Source organism: Elgaria multicarinata, chromosome 2 (genome assembly GCF_023053635.1).
Source record: "Elgaria multicarinata webbii isolate HBS135686 ecotype San Diego chromosome 2, rElgMul1.1.pri, whole genome shotgun sequence".
NCBI classification, from domain to species: domain Eukaryota; kingdom Metazoa; phylum Chordata; class Lepidosauria; order Squamata; family Anguidae; genus Elgaria; species Elgaria multicarinata.
Window position 1 is genome coordinate 53687873 of NC_086172.1, and position 26962 is coordinate 53714834.

The window sequence follows — 26962 nt, forward strand, 5'->3', positions numbered from 1 at the left end:
GGCGAGGAGGGGACGGCCAGACCTCGCGGAGAAAGGGGCGCGTGAGGGAGGACTCGGCAAGCGGCCGGCAGCGATCCGCGCGGTTTTCTTCCCGCTTCTGGGTTCCTTTTTGCCTTCCTTCTTTCCTCACTGGCGAGTTCGTGGGCTTTATTTGAGAGCGAGAAAAGGGCGAAGGACACCTCAATGAAGGAAAGAAGAGCCAGCCAGAAATTATCCAGCAAATCGATCATGGATCCTAATCAGAATGTGAAGTGCAAAATAGTGGTTGTTGGGGATACCCAGTGTGGAAAGACGGCTTTGCTTCACGTCTTTGCGAAGGACTGCTTCCCTGAGGTATGCGTGGATGCGCTTGTCTGATGTATGGGGAGATCAAGCACTGTGTATAGGTTTAAATTAATACAGCCCCCCCCCCAAAAGAAAACCCACCATCGTGATTTTAGTTAACTTTATACCACGTGATTTTTAATCGATTTAAGCCCGTTTAAAGTAGTTGAGACCGTTTCCACAGACGAGACCCTAGGACACTTTCCCCCCCTCCCACGCGAGACGCGCCAGAGCGCTCCTCTTGTGCGGTTCTGAGCCATGCGGGAGCGTAGTTCATGCGAGATAGAATGCGAAAGAGGAATCGATTTTTTATTACCCTGTACCGTATCGGAGTACATGCCCGATCAAGCCTGGCGTGTGGGGAAAAAACTCCTTAGTACTGTCAATGTAGCTTCTTGAGTTTCAGCCTTGCACTGAAATTCACCAACCTTTTACTCTTCCATAAGTAAACATTAAAATCAAACAGAAATCCATCTTAATTTCCGCAAGACTTCTAGGGGGGGAGGTATCATTCCAGGTTCGCTACAATCACTATTGCACTGCCAAGGCGTAGGTTCCCAGGATTCACTTTCTTACATGGGAGTAAGCCCCATTGAACTCAATGGGACTTACTTCTGTGTAGATGTCTTTAGCATTGGTTTTGTGATGTTAGTGGTACTGGTGAACAATACCCTAAGCATGGAGTGCCTACGCCTGAACAGAGAAAGTGGAAGAGAGCCGGCGTTAAACGAAATGGGCATCTTAGCCTGTAAAGGTTTTTCATTTGAATTATAAGATGTGGGAAATGTAAACTATGTATTACTTGTAAAAATGATCTCACTCTGTAGCGAGAAAAGTGATCTATTTGCAGGGGTGAGGAGCAAATTTGGGACAAAATCTCCATTGTGGCTGCTTGTCCTCATTAACTCCTCACTTTACTGAATCTATGACAGAGATGTTATGTTTGATGTGATGCTAACTTTCAAGAGATGGTAACACTGTGCTTCTCTCTTTTGTTTGCCCAGAATTATGTCCCCACTGTGTTTGAGAATTACACGGCCAGTTTTGAAATAGACACACAAAGGATAGAACTCAGTCTCTGGGATACTTCTGGTAAGGGATTTTGCTGCGTAGCAGGAATGTCTATTCTGTTTCCATGCCATTCTGGTGACTCACACTGGTTTGTGCAATAATTATAAGTCATTGCTAAAACCTCTGTTAACACTCTGCAGATGAAATAACGATTTGCTTTCTATGGTGCTTTTTTTTTAATGGACTTCCTCATAGAGCACTTTGACTTTTTTAACTTTAATTTATTTTTATATACATAACAAAACAATTTTTGCAATGTGGTGATTGAGTCGATCATATTTACTCTTTCTCATATTAACCCTGTCAAGGTTCTCATGATAATTAGCTGAACAGATGGAAGAGGGTTATTATGGCCTATCATAAGGCTTTCATTTTAATATTTGTCACCACTGCTGTGAAAACCAGCATGTGTCCTCCTTTCGCTAATACATGATTATACAGAAACAAGAAGATTAGTAGCTACACGGATGTCGAAGTATGTTAGGGGACTTTTTCCTTACTTGTTTTTCTTCCCCTGTTAAGGGCTTGTTCCAGTATTTCCTGGATAGGAAGCCTTGAGTTAAATGTAATTAATTTTAGTGGGCCTAGGCATGGGCGTAAAGTTACTCATGTGCATAGGCACAGAAGGGTTGGGCTGTAAAACCAGCAGGGGGTAGCAAAGCTTTTGAAACTGATCTGTAACAAGAAGATAATGGAAATAAAAAAGAGGGGTGGGGAGCTGGGTTTTTGTAGTGGTTGTGATGGGCAACATAATCTATGCACAATTGTAGGGACAGTTAAATACCACAGAACAGGAGGTGGCAGAAGGTAGATCTGGATCTACCAGTAGATGTCTAAATCGCGTGCAATAGATCAGCAAAAGCTTCTCATTCTCAGTTGTTTAAGAAGCAACAGCAGAAACAAAAAGGCTTCCCTCTGCACTAAATTAGGTTTAAAATCCCTGATCTGTACTAATTCTGTATTACTTGAAACTATTGTCACATGTAGAAGTCATATTCAGGTCATCCCAGTGTGGTGACTGTCTTTGCCTCCCACCTAAGCCACCATTTTGCACCTGGCTCTGGTTGATGGGTCTCGGTGTCCTAGTAATTAAAGCAGATCGTGCAAACTTGAAGACTGTCCAGGTTTGCCATGGAAGACTGGGAACATATGAATATGCCTTATACCAAGTCAGCCTATTGATTCATCTAACTTGGTATCGACTACAAGGACTGGTCTCAGGGTTTCAGAGAAGAGTCTTGCTCAGGTCTACTTGGCGATGCCAGTGATTGAACCCAGGACCGCTTGCATTTAAAATATGTTCTCAATCACTGAGCCACAGACCTTAGATTCCCCTTCCCTCCACCTTGTTGGATTACAGCAATGGAGATGACTGCTGTACTCTTCTTCCAGTAGCATGCTGTCTAGCATCCTTCCAAATTGATTGCCTTCCCTATATATCACCCTCAGGACCTCTTTTGCTTTTCCCGTAGGAGGCACTGTGATTTAATGTTAAGATCATGGCCACCGTCTTGGAGAATCATGCATTGTCCTGTGGCAGTAGCTGTAAGATGGTGGGAGAAATCAAAGAAAAGGCACAACTTGGATCAGTGAAGGCATATTTGAGAGAGTGAGCAAGAGACAAATTCCCGTTTATAGCGGGGTTGCCACGTTTTGTAAAATCGAGAGGCATTCTAGTTCCCAGATGGGTGGTCTAGAGGCCAAGTGTGACCATAAAGATGGCACAATTTAGCAGTAAGGGCTTGAGAATTAGCAGAACATGTGTATTCTTTCAAGCATAGAATATTCAAAAGGGGGCATTGTGACTGAAAACTGGTGAACTTGAAAATGGTTTTGGTAGTGTCACCAGGTGCCTGACCAAAATTGCATTTGGGTCCATATCTAGGATGCCAGGTGGCCATCCCTGTTCCAAAGGATGCCAGTTCTGGGTTGTGCTAGGTTACTGATGGGAATGAATGCATGGCTGTAAAAACCAGGTTGAGTTAACAGAGTTGGTATGAAAGGCTGCATCCCCTGAAGCAGAGGGAGATAACCTGGTACTCACCAGTTGTCTCCATCATCCAGTATGTCCAATGGTTGGGGATTATGGGAGTTGTGGTCCAAATCATCTGGTGAGTACCAGGTTGCCTAACTCCTGCTTTAAAGAGTGTGAATGGGAAAGAAAAACTTGGACAGCATACTAGGTTCATCCTAAGAGGCCTTTATGGCAATTTTTTTTTTTTAACTTTCTATTTTGTGCCGGTTGAGATACAGGATGTATGTGAGGATGATTTTTTTTTAGCTCTTGCAGAGAAAATCCATTGACAGAGATGAGGGCTATAAAATTCTATCCTCCTATTGGGAAAGAGTTAAAATCTGCTCACTGCCGTTTATGGCATATTAAAGAACGCTGTGTGGAAGAGAGCCCAGAGTGCTCCCAAGGAGATGGAGACAAAGGAATGTGCAGGGTGGTGAGAGCAACCAGCGAGGGAATGTGAGGGCTGGCTCTCGTCACCCAAGGACTGCAAAGGCAGGAAGGGAGTAGACCACCCAGCGTGGCAGGCATCCATCCATCCATCCATCCATCTCAAGGCACAGGGAAGCAAAACAGAGCTGAAGGAGATACGCTCGCTCGACAATAGCACAAAAAGTACAGCCGGCTCCTTTATGGCTTTGCAGTAACTCCTGGATCCGGGAAGGATTTTGCCTGCCACTTTCGAGAAGCCAAAGCACGCCCTCTGCCTTGTGGCACAAAGGGCTGTCCTGTGGGGATGGGAAGTGAAAGGCGGTAAAAGGCTGAAGTGGCAAGTCTCTGCTTGACTTGTAAATCTGGCAACACTTGCACAGCTCTTTTGAAGAAACCACAATTAAGTTCTTTCTGCCTTAGGAGACTTAGCAGCGCACATTACTGCTGTTGGCATCATTGGAATGTGTGCTTCCAGATGTGGATGACAGCTGTGAGGCCGGCAGTTCTGGTTCCTCGTCCCTCCCCCCCCCCCGCCCGCCCTGCCCTGCTGTAGAGGAATGCTTGCTGGCTTTCTCACTCTCCTGTGATAAAAACTAAAGTAAGCACTCCTCCCTTGCCCCATTCCTGTAGTAGGCAAATGAGCATGAAATGGAGAGGTGTGTGGCAAAGAAATGGGAAGAAAATGTATTAGCATCTGAAATACTCTTTCTTTCTTTTTAAGCAGGAGCGTTAAAAGACTGTAGGCTACTTTGAGGGTAGTCTATGAACATGTTATGCTTTTTAAATTGTGTGTAATGACCAGGAACTAAATCCCATTGAACTTGGTGGGACTTCATAGAATCATAGAATAGCAGAGTTGGAAGGGGCCTACAAGGCCATCGAGTCCAACCCCCTGCTCAATGCAGGAATCCACCCATCCACTTCTTTTAAGTCAACATGTTTGGGATTAGGCTGCAACTGACACCCCGCTCATTCCTGTTGAAATTGACTACTGGGAGTTAGTATGTTCCAAACACAGTAAGGCTATTTCTTCCTGGTCTTGACATGGATTGAGGCATAACCTCATGTTTCCAGGCAGGACCTGAACATGACTTCAACCAGGTTTTTAGGAGATTGGCTCAGTACTTTAAAAACTCTTCTTAATTAATCTTGGTAAACCTCCCAGAAAGCTTCAGCTATGGGGTGGTATGTAAAAGATGATGATGATGATAATAATAAATAATCTGTGATTCCAAACTCTTGTTATTTCCCAAAACATCTATTTTGACACTGGTAGGCCATCTGGGTCTCAGTTCTTCTTATCTGGTGTTCTTATCCTGTTCTTAATAAGAATGAGCTACATCTACCTCTGAAAATTCACACTGATTTGGGATTATCGCAGGGTAAACTCTTGTAATAGACTTGATACGTTGCTCTAGCATGGTCTCTTCTCAACACTTTTTATGACTGGCAGCACAATCTTACACATGTTTGCTCAGAAGTAATATCCATTAAGTTCAATGGGTAAGTGTAGGATTGCAGCTTGCCTCTGAGTCCAGATCTTGGCCTGACTTCAACTGCAAAGATTTTGCATTGAGGTGTCACGGCATAAGCAGTCATAACTGCAACAAGTGTGGTGACAGTAAAGGTCAACAGTGGCCATAGGTGAAAAGTGGACAGTCCTTGCCTGGGTATTGTAGAATAGCAAACCAGGCTAAAGCAACAAAATTAGTCTATGCCATTTGGTAATGCCTGAACTCAACAAGAATTTCGGATGGCGAAACAACTAATATTACTGGAGTTCCTGCAGTTGAGTAACAGTCAGAACACATCTACTATGGGCGTTACTAGACGAGGCTCTAGCGCGCGTTACCTTCCGCAGCCACGTCGAGGCTTCCAGATGACGTTCACGAGGATCCGCCGTTATCCCGCGGTGAAGCCTCTTTCTCCCGACTTTAAAAAAGTGAGTTGTAGTGCGCCTTTTCCTGCTGTCCCGCGGTAATTCGGAGTACGTGTGGGAGGATGTGAGGTCACTGCGGTCGGCACTGGTCAGGAAAAGGCGTGCTAAGGGGGAGTGGTCAGCGGCTTCGGTCAAGCCGCCTCCGCCATTTGCGCGCAGTCCGCCAGCTGGGGCAGCGCGGCGGAGCGGCTTTTTTTTTTTATTTCCCCAGTGACAGTTTGCGCAGGAACGGAGGACCGCAAAAGTGGCTGGTGACTCCTTGCGGTGGGCAGCTACCGTGGCCGCATAATGGCGGTGCTGTACGCTGCCTGTTAGTGTGGGTACCAGGCTGGCAGAGGGCAGAGCTGTTTGTGGGCTGCTGCCATGGCTACGGCCAGATGTGGGTTGGCTCCTTGGGATGGGGCACAGGGCACAGAGGCGGTCATCGCCGCCGACACCTCAGAGGCATGATGGGAGATGTAGGCACAGAGTGGCCATGCAGACGATTGACCTCGGGTCATATGACACCCGCCACGACCCCCATCAGGAAGTGAGCGCATCAATGTTGACCCTCAACAGCACCAGCAGCACTTCAGCTGGCACTGGCACTGCCGCCGCTGCCGCCGCCAGGGCCGGCGGCGGCATCGCTGACGGCTGCGCAAGTTTGCGGTCTTTCGGACGTGCGCAAACCGTGCAGCGAGCGAAAAAAAAAGCCGCGGCAATCAGGCCGGTGTGGCTGCGCAACCGTGCTCGCGGCGGCAGCAGCACAACCGGCGCAAACTTCCGCCATAAATCGAAGGCAGGTGTGGATCATGAGGCGTCACGGCTGAACGGGAAAAGCCGCTTTCACCGCTCCTCAACGACGGAACACCCGGTAGGTCTAGCAACGCCCTATGTCACCTTTCCCTAACCTGGTGCTCTCAAGATATTTCATGCTCTCAGCATTCCTGATCATTGACCCGGCTGGCAGGGGCTGATGGGAGTTGAAGTCTAGAAAATCCAGAGGTAAACAAGTTGGGGAAGGTTGCAATGTGCACTATAATGGAAAATCACACAGGGAAGTAATTGCCTACATTTAATGTTAGCATTTGGGAAATACTACTTTTTCTTTTCTTTTAAAGATGCTAGTTGAATTTGATAGTGACATTCCCAGGACATTCCAATATGGCTTTATTGGTCGCCAGTACTTCCGTGAGTGTCTCTTTCAAAGCATCACACACCTTGCATGAAAATTCCTGGACAAGTAGTGTTCTCCATTAATGGAAGTAAATTAATTGACTTCAAGTTTGTGCATTATTGGGCATCATTCTGCACCTGTTGTAACTGAGGGCAACAGCAAAGATCCACCGACAAAGCCGCAGAGGTCAGAATGTTTTTCTAGTATAATTTGTACCCAAACCTGACTAGACTGAAAGCACTTGAATGGTAATCTGTTTACTCCCCAACCTGGCACCCTCCAGATGTTTTGGACTACAGGACCCATCAGCCCCAGCCAACATGGCCAATCATCCAGAATGCTAAGCATTGTAGACCCAAACTTCTGAAGAGTACCACATTAGGAAGTCTGATTCCTAGAGTCATCCCCCTGGAAGCTGACACATCCTGCTGTGCCCATCCCAGCATAACAATCAGGCAATAACAGAGTTGTATTCTGCAGTATGTTGAATATTTTACAGCAATGGTGGTGAACCTTTTAAAATGAGAATGTTTGTAAGTTCTGAGAGAGTGCTACTTTAGTGTGCACTGCAATCTATACGCAGCTCCCAGTATCTTCGTGTGATTTTACCTCTTGTCGAGCAAGTTGTGGAGCAAATAGCATTGTAGCATGGGAAAGCAAAAAAATGAATCCAGGCCTCCCTCTGGGCCACAGCCAAGCCTAGGATGCCTTCAGCTCTTGTTCCTGCCTAGGAGTGATACAAACATCTGATGCCATGTCCTTGTGACAGCTATGCCACTTATGGTGTACAGCAAGATAATGAGAAAATCTAAAAAAGAGTATGCATAATGTTTTCATCCTACACCCTACAGGTAGATGCAACTTTCCCAGGGAGGGTATTATGTCAAGAATCTTAGGAATGTAGGAAGCTGCCTTATACTGAGTCAGACCACTGGTCCATCTAGTCCAGTATTGTCGACACTGGCTGGCAGCAGCTCTCCAGGCTTTCAGGCAAGGGTTTCTCTAGCCCTGCTTGTAGATGGCAGGGATTGAACCTGGAGCCCTTTTGTCTACCACTGAACGGTGGCCTCTCCCCATAGAAAGATTTGAATATATGCAGAAAGTCCCCATTGATATTTAACTTGATTTGTGTAGATGGAGGAAGAGTTGTGCATTAACACAACTGGGTAGAGCAAGTGTCCAATCCCCCCCCCCCATACACACACACCATTCCCAGCTGCAGAACAATTTGCAGTAAATGATATATAATTCTGTAGTCATATGTTAGGGAAGATGTGGCAGGAAATGAGCTCATTTTTAGCAAGATCATTTCAGAGTAATATTTCATTTGGAACTCGAAAAGCACCTTCAGGTCCTAGCTAATGGAAACCATAAAGACCATTGACGTCTTTCCAGCTTCTGTTGAATATCCCTATCAAAGCTGAAGTACGTGTTTTCTATCCACTCATTAAAGTTTACTTTTTTAAACATTAAAATTTCACAGTTGCACAGTAAACCTATGTAGCAAGAGAGACCGTCTATGGTCTTAACTAGATCTTATATGCTTTCTGAACTGCAGAATATTGAGGAAGGCTAAAAATGTAAACTTGGGTTTAATACTGACAACAAGGTTACTTAATGGTGGTGTGGATTGACCTGCAATTAAAACCAGAAGGCTTTTATAACTTGCAAACAAATTGGCATTGCTGTGATTCTGATGCTGACTGTGTGTCATTCATTCAATGTAAAAAGGATCATACCTTAAGTTAGACCAGAGGTGGGAAAACTATGGCCTTTCTGATGTTGCTGGAATCCAGTTCCCATCAGTCCCAGGCAGCATGGCTGACTGTCAAGAGTGACTGGGGTTGAGTCCAACAACCTCTGGAGGGCCATAGGTTCCTCCTAAAGCACTCTGTGAAGTTAAGGAAGCAAGTCTTCTTGCATCTACTGACCGACCAATGAGAGTTGCAAAAACTGACACTCTTAGTGCTTTTCAGAATTTTAGATGGAGGGAACTGAATGTCCAGTTGTCAAAGGCTACAAAGGGAAGAATGAGATTCGGAATTACAATAAAATCTAACCTCTGACTCATTCTCCAATTATAAACACCAATTTTGAAGACTTACTTCATTAACTACTTTACATTTTAAACTAACCTGGGAACAATGCAGTCTTGAAAGTTATCTAAGAAATGCATGATAATTCTTGGATAGAGGGAATTTGAAATACCTGAACAAGAGCCCGTTGTCATACCAATAAACTGAAAATCTTACAGCTCTTCCTATTTCCAGCAAACGGTAAAAGTTGCCTGATTACATTAATAGTCAATACAATTGACTTCATGCCTGCCAAAATAGTTGATTTAAAAGCTAGTCACCAAAGCTTATTTGGATTTAAGAAGCACTCTAACTCATGAAACCTTGGAGATGTAGATGTAGACTGATAACTGGTCAGCTAAGGGAATTGGTAATGGGAGCCATGAGGCAGCCTTTCACCTTGAGGTCACTGGCAGATATCTGACTCAAAGAGTGACCACAAGTGATTACTGTCTTTCATTACAGTACTATCTGACACTAGTCTATAACCAATGGAAGCCAGGGCATTTTCTATGCTCTGATGAATGACGCACTACTATTGCATGTCTGTAGAAAAGCCCAAACTGACATTGGAAAGAAAGGAGCTCTTTTGTCTTCAGAACCACCCACCCAACTCCCCCTCCCCCACCCTACAATCCTGGAAAATGTAGTTTACAAATTTATTTATTTATTTATTTGTTTATTACATTTCTATACCGCCCAATAGCCGGAGCTCTCTGGGCGGTTCACAAATGCTATGAAGTGTTGTGGGATTCTTAGTCCTTATCCTAAAATTACAGTTCACAGGCTATCCTGGAGAGGGGAAACTGGGGCCACAGCTAGACCTAAGGTTTATCCTTGGATCATCCAGGGTTCGCCCCTGCCTGAGCACTGAATCCCCTGTGTGTCGCCTAGATGAACAGGTTTGACCCCTGGATGATCCAGGGATAAACCTTAGGTCTAGCTATGGCCTAAGTCTGTACTCCAACAGACTCATGAGTTTATTTGCAATAGAATTAGTCAATGAAATGGCACTGAGAACCAGTGTGGCATAGTGGTTAGAGTGTTGGACTGTGAGTCGTGAGATCTGGGTTCTAGTCCCCACTTGGCCATGGAAACCCACTGGGTGACTTTGGGCCAGTCACAGACTCTCAGCCCAGCCTATCCCACAGAGTGGTTGTTGTGAGGATAAAATGGAGAGGAAGATTATGTACATCCCCTTAGGTTCCTTGGAGGAAAAAAGTTGGATGATGTATGTGTGTTCTGTGAGTGTTTAGCTGGTTTGAATGGCAAAATTGAATCAGGCTAATGTAAATATATAAATGAAGCACACATACTACAGATGGATGCTGCTTAGAAACATACTTTGGAATCAAAGCTCCGTGTTGGCAGTGAATACAATAACATTCACAATTCCTGTGAAATTGATTTCTCTCTCAGATATATATATATATATATATATATATATATATATATATAAAACAAAATCTGGATCTGAAGCTTTGTTGGAGTTACAGTGGTTAAATCAATCTGTGCATTCAATCTGTGCATTTTCTGTGCTTTGGGCATGGTTTCAAATTTTCTTAAACCATCTTGGGAAAAGAGATTGAATAGAGTGCTATTGAGCTGCATTGAAAAGGGTCTGTTTAGACTTAATGCGCATTCCCAAGATTCCTCAGGCTCCGAGGATTTTGTTCTGGTAAGGAGATTGGCGATGAAGAAATGCCCTATTGAATTCTATCTCTCAGCTTTTGTTCCCAGTTGCTCTCTTCTTTGGGCAGTGATAAAGGATGCCACTATTGCTGTTTGAAAGAAACCAGCAAACTGGCTTCTTGTGAAGCATGCTATTTCGATGCGCTCTTAAAGGATGCACTTAAAGCCTCTCATTCATTCCCTTGCATTCTTTCCCAGAGAAGAATGCCAGCTTGTTTATGTGAAAGCTGCATATACTTGTCTTGGCACGCAGCATGGCAATAGCAGGAAGTTTTTTCTCCATCATTTGGCTCGGCAAATGTAATCACCAATCTAGCTCTGGCACATGAGCATGCCGTATGTAGGCATGTACATATATGGTTGGATTTGTTGCATTGGGTCTGTTGAGGAGTGGTGACTGAGCACTTAGGTATGTGTCTAAGGAATTAATTTTTCGGGGTGAGGCTTTTCACTCTTCTCTGGAGTGAAGCAATGTCTCAATCCAAAATGTTAATGATCCTTCAAAGCAAAGGGCTTCGCCTGCCCGTACCTGTCTCAAGAATTTTCTGTTAAGAAGGGAAGGTGGCACATGCCAACAGCTACATGATTGCCGGTGGGTGGAAATTGCACCTGCGCGATGCTCTGAAGTTTGTACAGGTCAGTCTTCAGGGAACAGTGTTACACGCAGTAGAATAATGCTGCACTGTGGTGATTGCGGTACAGTGAGTTGAGGATGGGAGACCAGGTTTAAAATCCTTACTCACCGTGAAGTTCTTTGGTTGACTTTAGGCAAGTCATAAGGACATAATTAGGGTGACCATATGAAAAGGAGGGCAGGGCTCCTTTATCTTTAACAGTTGCATAGAAAAGGGAATTTCAGCAGGTGTCGGTTGTATATATGGAGAACCTGGTAAAATTTCCTCTTCATCACAACAGTTAAAGCTGCAGGAGCTATACTAGAGTGACCAGATTTAAAAGAGGGCAGGGCATCTGCAGCTTTAACTGTTGTGATGAAGAGGAAATTTCACCAGGTTTCCCATATATACAAACACCACCTACTGAAATTTCCTTTTCTATGCAACTGTTAAAGATACAGGAGCCCTGTCCTCCTTTTCATATGGTCACCCTAACATAAACGGCATCAGGCTAAGCAGACTGAGATCTGGAGAGCTGCTGTCAGTCAGGATAAAGAATGTAGGGCTAGATCATGGGTGGATAACCTCTATCAGTCTGAGTGACAAATTCCATTTTGAAGAAGCTGGGGGGCCCACATTCCAGTGGTGGGTGTGGCCAAAGGCAAATGGGGCGGGGCCAAAATACCTGCATATTTTAGCTTAAAACTCTTACTGCCAGTAACTAAGCCTTACTTTTAGAATGAGGAAACTACAAAATCAGGAAAACACCAAATGATTGGTGGTTGGGGGAAGGGGCAAGGCCACATGAAGAACCCTGGAGGGCCAGTTTGGGATCCTAGGAGGGCTGGATTTGGCCCCAGGGCCTGAGGTTCTACACTCATAGGCTCGATGGATAAATGATCTCGCTTGTTAAAAGGATGCTTCCTTTGTCCTCATGGATATTTGGGACCAAGTTACTTGAAGGACTGCCTTCACCCATATCAGCCTCCCCGCACTTTATGATCATAAAGAGAGGCCCTTCTCATTTGCCCACCTGTTAGAGCAATTAGGTGGGTGTCCACACTGGAGAGGGCCTTCTCTGCAGTGGCCCCAAACCTCTGGAACAAACTCCCATCGGAGGTCCGCCATGCACCATCTTTGCAAGCTTTCAAGAAGGCCTAAAAAACATTTTATGATGGCCTTCCCATGATGAGAATGGTTTTTGCTGTTATTGTTATTATTGCTGATATTGTTGTTCCTGCTAGTTTTATTGATGGTTTTGTTTTAATTGCTGTTTTATTGCTTGTAATATTTTTAATATTTTATTGTTGTAAGCTGCCTTGTGAAGGCTTCTGCCCAGAAAGGCGGCCAAGAAATATTTTAAATAAAATAAATAAATAAATAAATAAATAAATATTGTCCACAGCTACAACCCAAATGGCTAACCTAGGCGCACATAGGAAGTTGGGCTTCTGCACATTTTTGCCAAACTCCCTTACACCAGTACACTTAGGGGTAGGGTCACTTCCCAGCCAAAGCCAATGAAACAGCCATTGAACACAGCCCTGGAGTTTCCCTCTAAAGATTAGGTGTGGTGTTACCCATGCGCATAGACATTGTGCACAATTTTGTGCAGGAAATTCCTGCCTTAAGAGGTGTTTCTACATTTCTCCTTCCAAATGTACACGCTTGGTCCCCAGCTCAGCGGCTAGTTAGTGGCAACTTGCAGAGCTCATAAGAGAGCTTTATGCCATCTCTTATGCATGTTTGCTTGAACCTGGACTAATGAAATCAGATGCTCTGCAAGGAACAAGGAAATGACATCTTCCTGCAGTGGTTTAAATAGCTTGCTGTTCATTTCCCTCTTGCGCTGATAGACGAGCATTATGTTAGTTTATGTACAGTAGCAAACTTCCTGAAGCAGTGCATAGGTGCGCAATTAGAGCTTGTGGAAACTTGGAGGGAAATCTCAGATTGAGCAGACTAGCTACTCCTAGCCAACGCTTTGGTTCTTATGTTCCTGTTTCCTTCAAAAGCAACATTCCTCACATTCTTTCCATGTGGTCTTTAGCTGTCCAGCTGGACTGCTTTTCAGATGAGTTCCTTTTGCTGTTTACCTTATTACACGCCGAAACAGCAGGAGCTTTTTTTTTGCATGGGGCCTATTGTGCACAGAGTGTTTTCTAATCCAATTAAATTGTAATTTCTGTACAGCTTTAGATGTGCTGTTTTCATTTCATCTATTTAATCCTGGTTATTTTGAATCCAACCAGCCCCCAAAGCGAATGGGTGGGTTTGATCTTTCTGTGTCTTTTCTAGTGCACCTTTTAGGACATAGCCCATTGCTAATGATCCTGTATACTAATAGTTGAACTCATTCTCAGTGAATCCTTTTGTAGTCCAAACTACAACATCCATGTGCAACATATCAGGCTCAGGGGAGCCCAAATGCTTGCAGAAATACAAAACAATTTCAAGGGGGGGGGGGGGAAATGCGATCTCTTCCCCAAAACATCCCAATGAGGATTGAGTGTGCTCAATGGGTGCTGATCTATTGAGAAAATAGGGAAAACCAGGAGTGGGGGGAAGCAATGGAGTATCCTGGAAGAGAGCATGGTTGAAACATTGAACAAGAGCATGCCACACTGCCAACATACTATTGCAGGCCCCACATGTCAATGTGGAAGAGCAAATGTGCCCTTAAGGGTGCATCAGATTCTTGGGAGAGAGCTCTCAACCATATTTTTTTAAGTCATTGGGTTCCTTAAGAGATGGTCAGCTTTAGCAAGTGTTTTAGTTTTGTTGGAACCAGCCAAAGAGACATTGAGATGAGAGGCAATGCCAAACCTTCATAGGAGAACTAGAACTTCCCTGTAATGAACAATGATGGATGCTAGCAGTTCATTTAAACTGTGGGCATGGCAAGTGTTTGTCTTATTGAAATCTGATGTAAATGTATGTACAGTTATGTATACATGTATGCAGGGTCAGGCCCTATGTTTATGACAGGCTTCAAGAGAATAAGATAAGTGCTGGCTTATTTATACCAGGAGTGGGCAGAAGGTAGATCTAAAGAGGTGATGTAGCTCAGTGTGATGGAGCTCCTGCTTTACCTGCAGAAGGTCCCAGGTTCAATTCTTTGCTTCTCCAGGAAGAGCTAGGGAAGAATCCACTCATTGCTACCAGTCAGTGTTGGCAATACTGGGCTAGATGGACCAATGGTCTGACTCAGTATAAGGCTGTTTCCCATGTTCCTAGATGTTTGGGAGTTCAGCTTCCAGCATTCCTGAACATGGGCCATGCTGGCAGTGGCTTATGAAAGTTGAAGTCCAAAACATCTGGAGATCTGTCTTCTGCCCACCTCTGAGTTATACCATGCCTGGACAACATGTGACCCATCAAGTTGAATGAGCTTGAATGGCCTGCCAATAGTTACTAGCCATGATGACTATATGCAGCCTCTAGATTCAGAGGCCCTATGCCATTGTATTCCAATTGTTGGAGAACAACAAGGAGAGACTATTTGGCTTTATGTCCTGCTTGTGAGTCTCCTAGAGGCATTTAGTTGGCCATCGTGGGAAGCAGGATGGACCATTAGTTTGATCCAGAAGGACTCTTCTTTTCTTTGAGGTGTCAGCGTGACCTGCCATTTGGTTACAGTTCTTGGCAGACAGCATAGATAGGTCTGTTGAGCCTCCGGTTGGCCACCATACATATTTAGCTTTTTGGGGAAGGACTTACACACTCACGGAACTTTGCAAACCATTTAAAACAGAGAGAGGCCACTTTTCCTCCAGAATGTCCAATCCGTAGGCATGTTGCCTTTCAGTGGCAGCAAGGATCTGTGTGGGGGTGGATGAGAAAGGCCTGGATAGTCCAGATGTTCAGATAACTCAGCCGTGGCAAGGTTAACCAATTTTATGGGTACAGGCTGGGCTCTTTAAGAACAGCAAATATGCAGTCTGTGTACATCTTCGTTTTGCCAAAGGTTAGGCTACAGGTCTTGGCGGCTGTTAAAAGCCTTTGTGTGTACAGGAACAGTATGTCCTGACTTGGAATAAGCCTAACGAAAGGTGCAGATCCAAAGCAGATTGTGAAAGGTGAAGAGATAATTAACTGAACCTAGCTTAATTTTAAAGTTACTGAGTTAAACAAAAATGGAAATAGCCCAGTATGACTGCTGTAGTAGTCCTACATGAAAGTAAAGAGGGCTGTTTTCAAAAGAGATTTGCTTTAAGCCAGGCATTGGCAATCTTTTTTTTTCTGAGAGATGCAGAAATGTGAGTAATATCTCGGGGGCGCATGTTGGAGGTGGGCAGAGCTGTAGCTTAAAGTGGGTGAGCCTCTGCTTTTCTCTTTCTGCCACTCTCTTTTCTCTGTCTCTATCTTGCTTCCCATCTAGTAGACTGCCATTGAAGGGACACATCGCTTTTGCCAGGGGTCTGACCTGATTGCATTCCGAGGGCTTTTGAGTTTAGCTGCAAGTTGCCCATCCCTGCTATAGCCCAAGATGTTTTTCAGTAGCCATGAGTCTTAATCACCTGGACAGATCAGATGGGATTCAGATTCTTTTGCCTTTCCAATCAAACCACACATGTGAGAGACATTGCCGAGCAACAGCTCAACATGTGAATCAACAGTTACTACATGGGTTGCTCACTAGAACACAGTATAATTTGTAGGGCATGGTTTGAGTAGTGTAATAATCCAGTATCCAAAAACAAAACAAAAAAACTAAAAAAGGAAGTTGCTCACCATGTGTAGTAGCCACCATAGAGTTGATGACAGTTTCGTTCGAAACTGGCCTTAATTAACTTTAATTAACTGAGGATATAGAAGTCTCCTGATTCTGGTGAAGGGGGGAAAGGGAGGGAGGGATCACAAGAAGAGATAGCATTGGTGTAAACGGTGGCACATCATTTAATTGCATGTACATTGTGTTCCTTTTTCCTAACACTTTTTTGGTTATTTTAACAGGGTCTCCTTACTATGACAATGTCCGCCCACTTTCCTATCCAGATTCTGATGCCGTCTTAATTTGTTTTGACATTAGCCGTCCAGAAACACTTGACAGTGTCTTGAAAAAGGTGAGTGTTTAACTATGGATGTATATGTAGAGCTATGAATAAATCATGTTTTCATCTGTGCATGTGATCTTCAAAAGTAAAATCCAGGCTGAGTGACTATTAAAGGACTCCAGGTATTATGCAGTTTAAAAATAATAGCCTTTTATTTCCCCCAGGTAAATCTGACTCAGGACGTTAGATATGGTGCTTTTACTTTCCATCTGCCACTGGGGTTTTGAATTCAAATCCTACAGCCCAGTGTGCTGATGGGGATCCTGGCTCTGATACTTTGGGGATCCTGGCTCTTGGGAACAGTAGAGCGCTTCCTGTTGCCCCTTTGCCTTGGCAACTTCTTGGGAAGGAAAAGGGGTCAATATTTTTCTCCTCCAAGAGAGATAATTAAATAGGTCATCTATTAATCCTCTTTCCAACTTTACTTCCTGCCACCCTGTTAAATTATGTTAAAACAAACATTGTTCATGTCTTGGTAATAGCTATCACTTCCAACATCAACAAAACTTTGAACCAGTTTTTTCTATGTACTGAAAACCTAGTATGACCTGCAGAGATTGACCCAGTGCAGTACAGAGAGGAGAGACAAATTCAGATTATATGTCAGATTGACTTGCAGAGAAGCTTGGGCAAATTCCTTTCTCTCTGCTTTTACTCCTACCTACCTCACAAGAATATAGAATTTATTAACTGCTGTAGAACACAACGGTTGGTAGTCTATTGTTGATTAAGTTGGGGGTATATCAGTGGCCTTCCACATCTCCAGTCTTCAAATACACCTGTAGCTCCAACTTGCATCATGGAGTCTGTGGCCTTAGCTAGACCTAAGATTTATCCCGGGGTCGTCCCTGCCTGCTCCCTGTTCATTTACATGAACAGGGATGATGCCGGGACGATCCTGGGATAAACCTTAGGTCTAGCTAAGGCCCGTATTTAACTTTAGATTGTGACCTGTACCTCCCATTACACATCTATTGCATCTCTGTATTTCTCACATCTTTCCAAAAGGTATTTATGGCAGTGTTGGGGCTGGTCATGATCCAGCTGTGAGTTGGAGCCCATTGGTTGAAGTATATGTGGAAGGTGTTTTCAATCAAAAGTGAATTTAGTGGGCCTTAAATTGAGTAGCTTTATGCAGATGTTCTTCCCTGAGCTTTCAGGAACCCTGGCAAATGATGTAAGTTGCAGGCGCTTAGCTGATACTGACGTTCAGCTGGAGACAGAAGTGGGGGTATGCCTACATGACCTTATGCATGCATTGAAAGAACATCTGCATAGGGCAGGGGTGGGTAACTAAGGGTGGGCTACTACTCTCCTCAGCCCTAGCTAATGATGAGGGAACATGGGAGTAGTAGGCCAAAACATCTGGAATGGCACAGGTTGCCCACCTCTGGGGTAGGGCTTGTGTGGACTTCAATTCCATTGTTTTTAATGGATTGGTTGTGATTAATTGTGCTGGACTGCATACATTTTTTACTCCCGGCTGTTAATGCACATTCCATAATGGATCCAGTTCTAGAATTATGGTTGATGGCTGTGCTTTTATATTGGGTTTTTTAGATTGTAGTTTGTTTTATACTTTAAATTGTACTTGATGGTTAATTTTTGTGAACCATCCAGAGAGCTTCAGCTATTGGGCAGTATAGAAGTGCAATAAATAAATAAATAAATAAATGGAAACTTAGGGAAATGTGCTGTTCACATATGAATCCTTCACAATCAGAGGGAGTTTAGGTTGAGTTCAAAGTTTCCACTTTGCATTGAAACGCAAGTTCATTTTCACACCATGCAGACAATACCATGTGCGTGACATAGGTTAAGACCATATTTGAATCTAATTACATACTTTTGCTTGTAATTTTGGAAGCTGTTTCAACTTGCTTTCAGAAACTCCCTTGATTATATCTGCTCTGTCAGTTGAGTCAATGAGTCACAGGGAGGGAGAGTGTAACTTATGCCGTGGCAGCTGGCCTATCGGTAGGGGATGTTAAGCTTTGCGTCTTCACCGGCTCTTCCTCGGCCTTTTGGGGGGATAGGAAAGGCTTAATGTTTTGAGGCTTTGAGTCAAAACAGTGGTAGTTTAGAAATTTGAGACACACTGGGACAGGTGAACAATGCTCTTTCTCCTAAAGGTTGTTTTTGATCTTATGAGAACAGCTTTGAGTGCCTTATTGAGGAAGAACAATAATAATAATGATAATGATGATGATGATGATGATGATAGAAGAGACTGCAGGCCAATTCTCTCTCTCTCATGCAGTGTGAGTTTTTTTAAAATGAAATACACAGGTAATGCACAGGAGGTTGGGAAATATTAAACATTTAATTTCAGTGTTTTACTATAATATGGGTGGGGGTAGGCAACATGGTGCCCACCAAGATGCCCTGCCCCTCCCACTATTTTTTTAAAAATGCCTTTCCATTCTAGCAGCTCGGATTGTTGTGAAATAGGTTTCTGTTGGTGCTGAAAACCATAGGTTCAAAGGAGCTACTTAGTGTGTTGGGACTCAGACCCCACCTCAGCCTTGTACTTAGTCTTTAGGGCCGCTTACTTGCCCTTTGCTATGGCAGCCATTTTGTGGTGGTGCCCAGGACAGTTTTCAAATTGCCAAATGTGCCCACAGCCCCAAACAGTTGCCTACTATCCCTGCAATCTATTGAAATGCTACTGCTAACAACAATGATGCATAACCCTTTGAAATATTTCAATGAGTTGGACACTCATCTCGATGTTTCTGGAGCACCAGGACACTAACTATGTAATATATATATATATTTACAGTGGAAAGGTGAAATCCAGGAGTTCTGTCCCAATACCAAAATGCTTCTGGTTGGCTGCAAGTCTGACCTGCGCACAGATGTTAGTACGCTAGTAGAGCTGTCCAATCACAGGCAAACACCAGTATCATATGATCAGGTAAGTGCCATGCCTTATGTTCATTGTTAGTGAATAAATGATGCACATTTCTGAATGGATTAATTCAGCTGCTTCTTGGGTACAGTGTAGCAAAGTGTTTCAAGTATATTATATGTTCCTCACTGCCAGTCGTCAGCAGTTAGGGCCTGGACTTTTTAGGCCAAAACCTATAAGCCACAGACTTATTGGGCCAGAACATGGGCTTTGCATGCAGACAGTTCTAAGTTCAATCCTAGCATCTCTGGATAGGATTGAGAAAGTGTCCAGTCTCAAACCCTGCTCATGGCCAATCAAGTTACACAATACTGAACTAGATAGACCAATGGTATGACTTTGTATAAGGCAGCTTCCTATGGTCCGAAGACTTAGCAGCACAGCTTGCAGATTGTCTTGCATGAATAGTTGTTGTATAGACCAAGTTCGTACCTAGGATCTCAGGAGGCACAAATAAGGAGAATAAGAGAACCAATGTGGTGTAGTGGTTAGAGTGTTGGACTGGGTCTCAGGGGTTCCGGGTTCTAGTTCCCACTCAGCCATGAAGCTCACTGGGTGTCTTTGGCCTCATCACTGACTCTCGGCCTAACCTACCTGACAGGAAATGGAGAGGAGGAAGGAAGACCATGTAAGCTTCCTTAGGTTCTTTGCAAGAGGAAAAATGGTGGGATAAGCATAAATATAAATAAATAAAAATCTGTGTTTGTGCCTGGTTAGATGTTCTATATGCAGGACTGTGCATATAGAGGACAACTCATTAGACACAAATGACTCACTCAGATGAAAGTTGTAGTTTACACTCTATTCCCGTTGGCAAGTTTTATGCTCTTCCAATGCCTTTCTACATTATTCAGACTGGATAACTAAATTGGGCACAGCTCTGTCTATCTGATTTTAACATGGTCTCCTCTTTGTCTGTCTTTGTGTGGAGGGGGTTTGCTTTTTACTGCTAAGTAATAAAACAGAGTTGCTGTTTTTCTTTTTAAAAAACAACAGTGAGTCGCTACAGTAATATCTCTTAAACTGGGAATTGGACATTTATGTGAAACTAATTGCAACTCTTTCTCTCCTCATGAGATTGTAATCTGAAGCCTGCCTAGTATTTTTTTTAAAAAAAAAATTTGTAAGGCTGCATAAACATAAATCCAGTGGAAGAGCAACCGTCTAATTGCCCACTTGTGGGGCACTCCCATGCATGCTTACTTGGGAGAAAATTCCATTGAAAACAGTGAGGCTTACATCCAAGTAAACTTGGTTATTGGTCTTCAATACACAATCACAGTTTTTAAATAGACTTGCCTAGTTCTATAATGCTGGGAGTTTTCTTTTTGCGTATTACAGACTTTAGACACTTAACATTGAGCGCTTCAGTTTCCAGTATATTTTAGTCCATTGGAATTTGGCATGCAATTTGATACAAAGGAGGAACTGAGTTTATGTGTCAGTGCTGCTTCTTTCACCCCTTTCAGGGCTGAGCCAAGACAAAGCCTGGCCATTTTATTGCTTATAATTGGCATCCAAGGAACTTGTCCTACTTGAATTGCATGCATGCAAATATTTTGAGCTACAGAAGGATTTCAGAGGAGCCTCTGCATAACTTTGCTACTAGCTCAGACATTGATTTCTCCCTCTCCTTGAGTAGAAATGCTGGTTGTAGGCACCATTGAAACTTCCCAAGTTCAGGCTATTCCCTTAACATTTAACAGTTTGACCATGTACATATCTACTCAAAGAAAAACCCCAAAGCACTCAAGGCAGCCACCTTGCTGAAGCTAAGCAGGTCTGGGTCTGGTCAATGCTTGGATGGGAGACTACCTGGGAATCACATGTAGCCACCTTGAGTTCTGCAGTGGAAGAAAGGTTGGATGTAAATGTAATCAATAACCCCTATTGAATTCAGTGGGACTTACTTTCAAGTAAGGCTATATACAGTTGCAGCTTAAGGCCTATAACAGGGGTGGGCAACACATGACCATCATGGCTTTTTTGCGGCCCGCCAAAATCCCCTGCTGCTGCCGAATTTGCTGTGAAAATGCTCATTTGCTTGAAAATGAGCCAGAATCATTTCCCCTATTTTGTTCTTGATGCATTTTTCGAAGGATCCACAGACAAAGGTTCAATCAGGAGTCGCATCTCGTATAGCAACAAGACACTGTTTGTCCACGTTTTTTCTCCCGGTCAGAAATTCTCAGTTCCTTGAGAGGAAGGAGAAAAGGAAAATGGACAACCTCAAAGGTGGTTGTTTCTAGGGTCACATAAGTAACAGCAGACAATCAAAGCAAGACATGTTTTTTGTTCAATCTGTCTCTTTTTTAACCTTGCAAACAAAATCTGTTTTCCAGAAGGCATAGCAATATCCCATAGGACTCTTCAATACTGCATCTTCATTAGTTCAGATTTTTGTGAAAATAACTGAAATGTTCCGTTTTCTGCCTCCAAATTAAAAACCAAAGCCTGAATTTTAAAAATCTCATAAAGTCCAGTGTTTTGACTGAGACATGTTCTGGGGCCAGTTAGGTTTCTCCCCTACACCAAATCTTAAACACATCTTGACTTCGCTACTTGAAATTAGTGCTATGGTAAGAGAGGAAAATGCACTGCCCTTTGGACCACAGACCACTATGTTGTCCCCTGGTGGATAATAACTGTGTTCCTATTGTCAGCTGTCACGTAAAAGTTCACGCAACAGTTCATAGAGAAACATTTTTGGGGAAAGTTAAGCCTGTTGTGACTAGAAAGCCATAGAGTACTACTATTCTTTGTAGTGGTTTCCAAGTAGCATGGTTTGGCCTCGATTTAAGGTATGTTACAGCACAGCAACCATAGGCCTTTGAGAATTTTTGTGGATTCTAAATCAAAGCTTTCTATAACAACATATGAAGTGGGTATATTCCACCATTCTTCCTCTGCGTTGTTTCCAATGTAGTGTTTGTGAGGTTAACTTCCCTCAGTGGAGATTAATTGACTAGTGCAATCCCAAACCATCTGTTTGCAACTTCAGTCATTGGGAGACCGGTTGGTTTAATGCATGTTGACTGAGGTGTTGTTGTTTTTTAATTTCCAAATACTAAGTTTGCACAAAGCTACTGTGTCTCTCAGTATTGCTCCTGTCATTAAACCAGCTAAAAACTCCAACTCTGCTTATCTGAACATCCAGTAACCTATGGTTTCTGGATGCTTTCCAGATCATTTCAATTAGACAGGATGTTCCACAGTGATAGAGTACATGAGGTGTTTCCTAATGACATTGGCAAAATGTGTGTTTGTACAACCCAAATGCGTAGACAGTCTTCTAAGTTTTAGTTGGGCAACATTTCCCACCTCAAACCTGAGCCAATAAGTGTTGATGCTGCGGCAGAAAAACCAAATAACCGTTTGTTTTTCTCCAGCTTTAAGAGGCCTGTGTCCAAAACCACAGCAGGCATCCATTATCTCTGCTTCAAAGCATCCTTTGGTTATTCTGTGCAGCAGTGAATGGCTCACTGGGACTAGAATTATGCATTTGCTTGGCAAACAATTTTTCTTCTAAATTAATCCTATTGATTTAATGTAGGTTTGGTTGAGAAATATTTTTTTCTTTTGATCTATCTTTTGTCACTCTAGTCATACAGTATAATTTTAGCCATGCTTTTGAGAAGTAAATCCTGTTGATTTCAAGGTCAATCTACCATGTGTGTGTGTGTGTGTTTGCTTCTAGCATTGCCCTAGTCTTGCTTTAGAGATGGAACTTATGCCATCTGATGTCTAAAGTCCTGTTGCTAGACCAAGCTTCTTATTTTTGAATAGCTGCAGTCTTAACACTTTATGAGAACATGGAGCAGAGAACCATTTGACCCTGTAGACATTTTGGCCTATAACTCCCAGGTTCCCTCAGCATTGACTATGTTGATTAGGAGTGATGGAAGTTGTAGATGAAAACATCTGCAGGACTACAAGTTGCCCATCCCTGACTTAGGAACTGAACAGTGAATTCAACTAACCACACTTGGCTGAATTTCTTTCTTACTCTTTTTTTTAAGCTAGTTGGGGTTTTGTTCAAGTTTTCAAAACCTAAGCATATTAAACTATTCAAGCTGTAGTTAGAAAAAGCTAGCTGTTTCCCAAAGAGTAGTTTGTATTACAATCATTGAGGCAACAAGTAAAGTACACATATACAGCTGTGCTGGATCCTTGTAGTATTCCTTGGCCTGGTCACAGATTAAAGAGCTTAGCATGGATCATTCTGCCAAAGAACAGGGCTCCAGGATCATATAAGGAGCTGTCAATGGCTCTCCATCCTCACCTTTACTGTTGCTTCCAGAAGTGTGTTTGGCCTTCCATGAGCTCTGATAGTGAAAAGAGCTAGAGGGAACACCATTGTTGAAATGCTGATGGCAACATTAGGACAAGCCAGTACTTCTGATCTCTGACTTAAGAAATTTAGAAACAGCTGTGGTTAGAACCATGCCATAAACAGAGCCATGTTACTTTGTCATAAGTGCTCTTGAAGTTATTCCAGGCCAGAACACTTGGATAAATAGGGGGGTGTCCATATGCTCTTATTACCCCCTTTTAGCTGCACAATGGCGCTGTGTTGTTTATATGATGCAGCTGCCAACTTGCAGCCACATCGGGATTTCTCCCTCCCAAACTGCGCATTTTCAAACTTGTATTTACCGCGACTTTTACCTTTGCTCCAGGGTCCTCCCATTGCTTCCCGGCTTCAGTTGGGGTAATCCACAGTGGGTGTAGCTTGGGTGAGCGCAGGAACGCAAGGCAGGGGGCAGGCTTGACAATGGAATGGCCGGCGGTGCTGTGGTTTTTCTAGCCAGATAGCCTGCTCTCTCTCCTGCCCCCACCTTTTTTTTCCAATTTTGCCTCGCAGCAGTGCTGCTCGGGCTTTTGAGCTGATCCCCTTCCAATATGGTGGCATATAGACACCCCCTAGTCAGACTTCTTTTTCTTAAAAAAAAATTGCAGCTATGCTTGTACTCCTCAGTTCGTCCCTCGTATGACTACCTTATCGGGAGATGTGGACAATGTCCACCTTAAAGATGCCAATCTCCAAATTGCCTGGAGAGAGATGTAATAAACCTAAATCCTAAATTACAATTGGTATTTATGAGGGGCAGTGGAGGAAAAACAACCATCATGTGTTAATTGTATTGCTTTCCCTTTGTATTTTCTCATAGCATTATGTATAAAAATTGTGCCCAAAAGTAATTGTATGGCTTGCTTTAGCATTGTATGGGCTTCCCTTGATGACCTACCTGTGGATTTTCCCTTCCTTTTCCATAGGGTGCAAATATGGCGAAACAGATTGGAGCAGCCACTTACATTGAATGCTCGGCCTTGCAGTCGGAGAACAGCGTAAGAGACATTTTTCACGTCGCTACCCTGGCCTGCGTGAACAAAACAAATAAAAACGTTAAGCGGAACAAGTCGCAGAGGGCAACAAAACGAATTTCACATATGTCAGGCCGGCCGGAACTTTCGGCAGTCACCACAGATCTGCGAAAGGACAAAGCTAAGAGCTGTACAGTGATGTGAAGGATCCTGTTTCCTCAGTGGAGATAACGAGGACATTGTGTTTGGGTGGGATAGGTGAAGACTCAACAAGATGGGCCCAGTGCAAAGGCTCTATTGTATGGGCATGTCAATGCTTAAAGGCCGTGGTTCACCCTCAGTAGGCAAGAAACTGTACTTGGGGAGTCGGTATGTAGAGGAAGCAGTGGGAAGAGATGGATTCTGAAGGGATGTCAATATTACTTGGATGAAATACCAAATACGAAGGAAGCTCTTTGAATGTGCTAAAGAAGTGAAAAGACTGTTAGCACCGGAAGAAATGATGTTCTGGAGGATGCTTATTCTTAAATCTATTTTTGAATACCGACTTTGATTTTGATTACATACTAAAATACTGCTTTTCAAAATAAATTCAAAAGATTCCTGCTCTTTTCATTGTGAAGTTTGCCCTTTTGATAGTTCGTTTTTTCCAAAGAATATGATTGTGTTTCCTTTTAGTTTATCCTTAAGATAGGAAAGAGGTCATCCAGGCAAAAAAAATGCTGTGTAAAGAGTTTTAAAAGTTAATTTTGATGCGATGACTAGAGAAAGAAGACATTAAAACAAGGTGGTAATGAAACGAGCCCCCAGACGTTTGTAATTATATAACCCCAAAAGAGAATTGGGAGGGGCTAAAAATACTTGTTTACGAGTAGTAGTCAAACATAGAGTCTTCTTCGTCTCCACCATTGTGACCATGCTGAAAAGAATCGGTAATGGTCCGAAGGCTAAATTATTTTGATGGCTTCTTCATAGGAAAATTGTATACTACATGGACGTCTTAGGTTGAATTACAGAGCCTAACAAATGGTGCTAAGATTTAGTTATAAAAGGCCTTTAATTAGAAAAGAGTTTTAGTCTTGATGCCCTCCTTGATGGCTCCTTTGGTGTGAAGGAGGCCAACCTCAGCACTGTGTAAAGGAATAAGTGCTGTTCTGCTATATGACTTTTCTACAATTCTATACTGGGTGGGTTGTTTTTTTGTTTTGTTTTTAAAGCTAGCACATGAGCCAACATATCCAATTATCTCCATTATGATGCATCTCTATAATGGCTGCATATGGACGATCATCTCCTGTTACACATTTCTGTTTACTTGTAATGAGCTCTCTGAGGAAACGGGGGAGGAGGAGCCTGAAGAACAGTGGAGCCTTTAAGGGGTCCCCAGTGGAAACTGGATATTGCATTAATCCTAAAGGTCTAATGCGAGCATATCCAGACAGTGATCATTAAACGTTACTTGTGTGACCCAGATTCTGTCAAATTCCTTTTCACTGACTGATGACTATTGTTTCATCCACTAAAGCCAATCTTGAAAATAGTTTGCAGATGTTGTTATGCTTTAGAGGACACAACAGAACTCTGCCTTGAGAGTGTCTCTCCAGCTTGTTTGAACGCAAGCATTTTCTCAAATGCTTCATTTTTGAAGTATTATTTCCCACAGAAATTCCAGATATATTGCCACCATAATATGCTTTTTGAATGATGCAATGGTATGCTTAAGGCAGTATTATTAAAAAAAAAATTAGCTGGCAAGTGCTTTCTGTATTTAAGTATTGTACAAAGAAAAAAATAAGTTAACTGTTTCAACAGAACATCCATCACTTTTTAACAAATGTCAGTCACTTTGTATGTTTGGTTATTGTTTCTGCAGTATTTATTTTTTCTTTCTTTTAAATAAAAATGTTTAGTCGTTGATTAAATATCTACTTGTGTGCTGTTCTGTGTTGTCCACGAGTTGTATTTCTCAGGCTGCAAGCCCTATTGAACAGAAGGATATTGAGTAAATGTGCTTTTGGCATTTGATTGGTCGCCTGAGTAAGCTTACATGGATTTTTGCTTACATCCCCACCCAAGCTTTGGGTAGCAATGGCTTCATGTGCTACTACTTTTTTAAAGAAAAAGGAAGAAAAGTGTTTTTATTAGTTTTCGAAAGAAAACGAAAATTACACCAAGTTTAAAGTTGTTTGCTGTGGTTAATACATTTAACACCCCCCACCCCACCGCTGATTTACTTTACAGGCAAAAAGATGGGTGAATCCATTGGCTGCTTGGAGATTTTATATCTGCTTCTTTATAATAGCAAATTATATTTGGAGAACAACCCTATGGCCCCCTAGACAGCATCTGGAG

General features: G+C 42.9%; 1 protein-coding gene across 1 annotated transcript; it reads left to right on the forward strand.

Annotated features, from left to right (window-relative positions):
• On the forward strand, nucleotides 1-26532 carry RND3 (Rho family GTPase 3). Its single transcript, XM_063116564.1, has 5 exons — nucleotides 1-333; nucleotides 1329-1416; nucleotides 16274-16383; nucleotides 19157-19291; nucleotides 24563-26532. Exons 1-5 carry the CDS (start codon nucleotides 184-186, stop codon nucleotides 24812-24814), a joined length of 735 nt encoding a protein of 244 aa, XP_062972634.1. The 5' UTR covers nucleotides 1-183; the 3' UTR covers nucleotides 24815-26532.
• The last annotated feature ends 430 nt before the right edge of the window (nucleotides 26533-26962 follow it).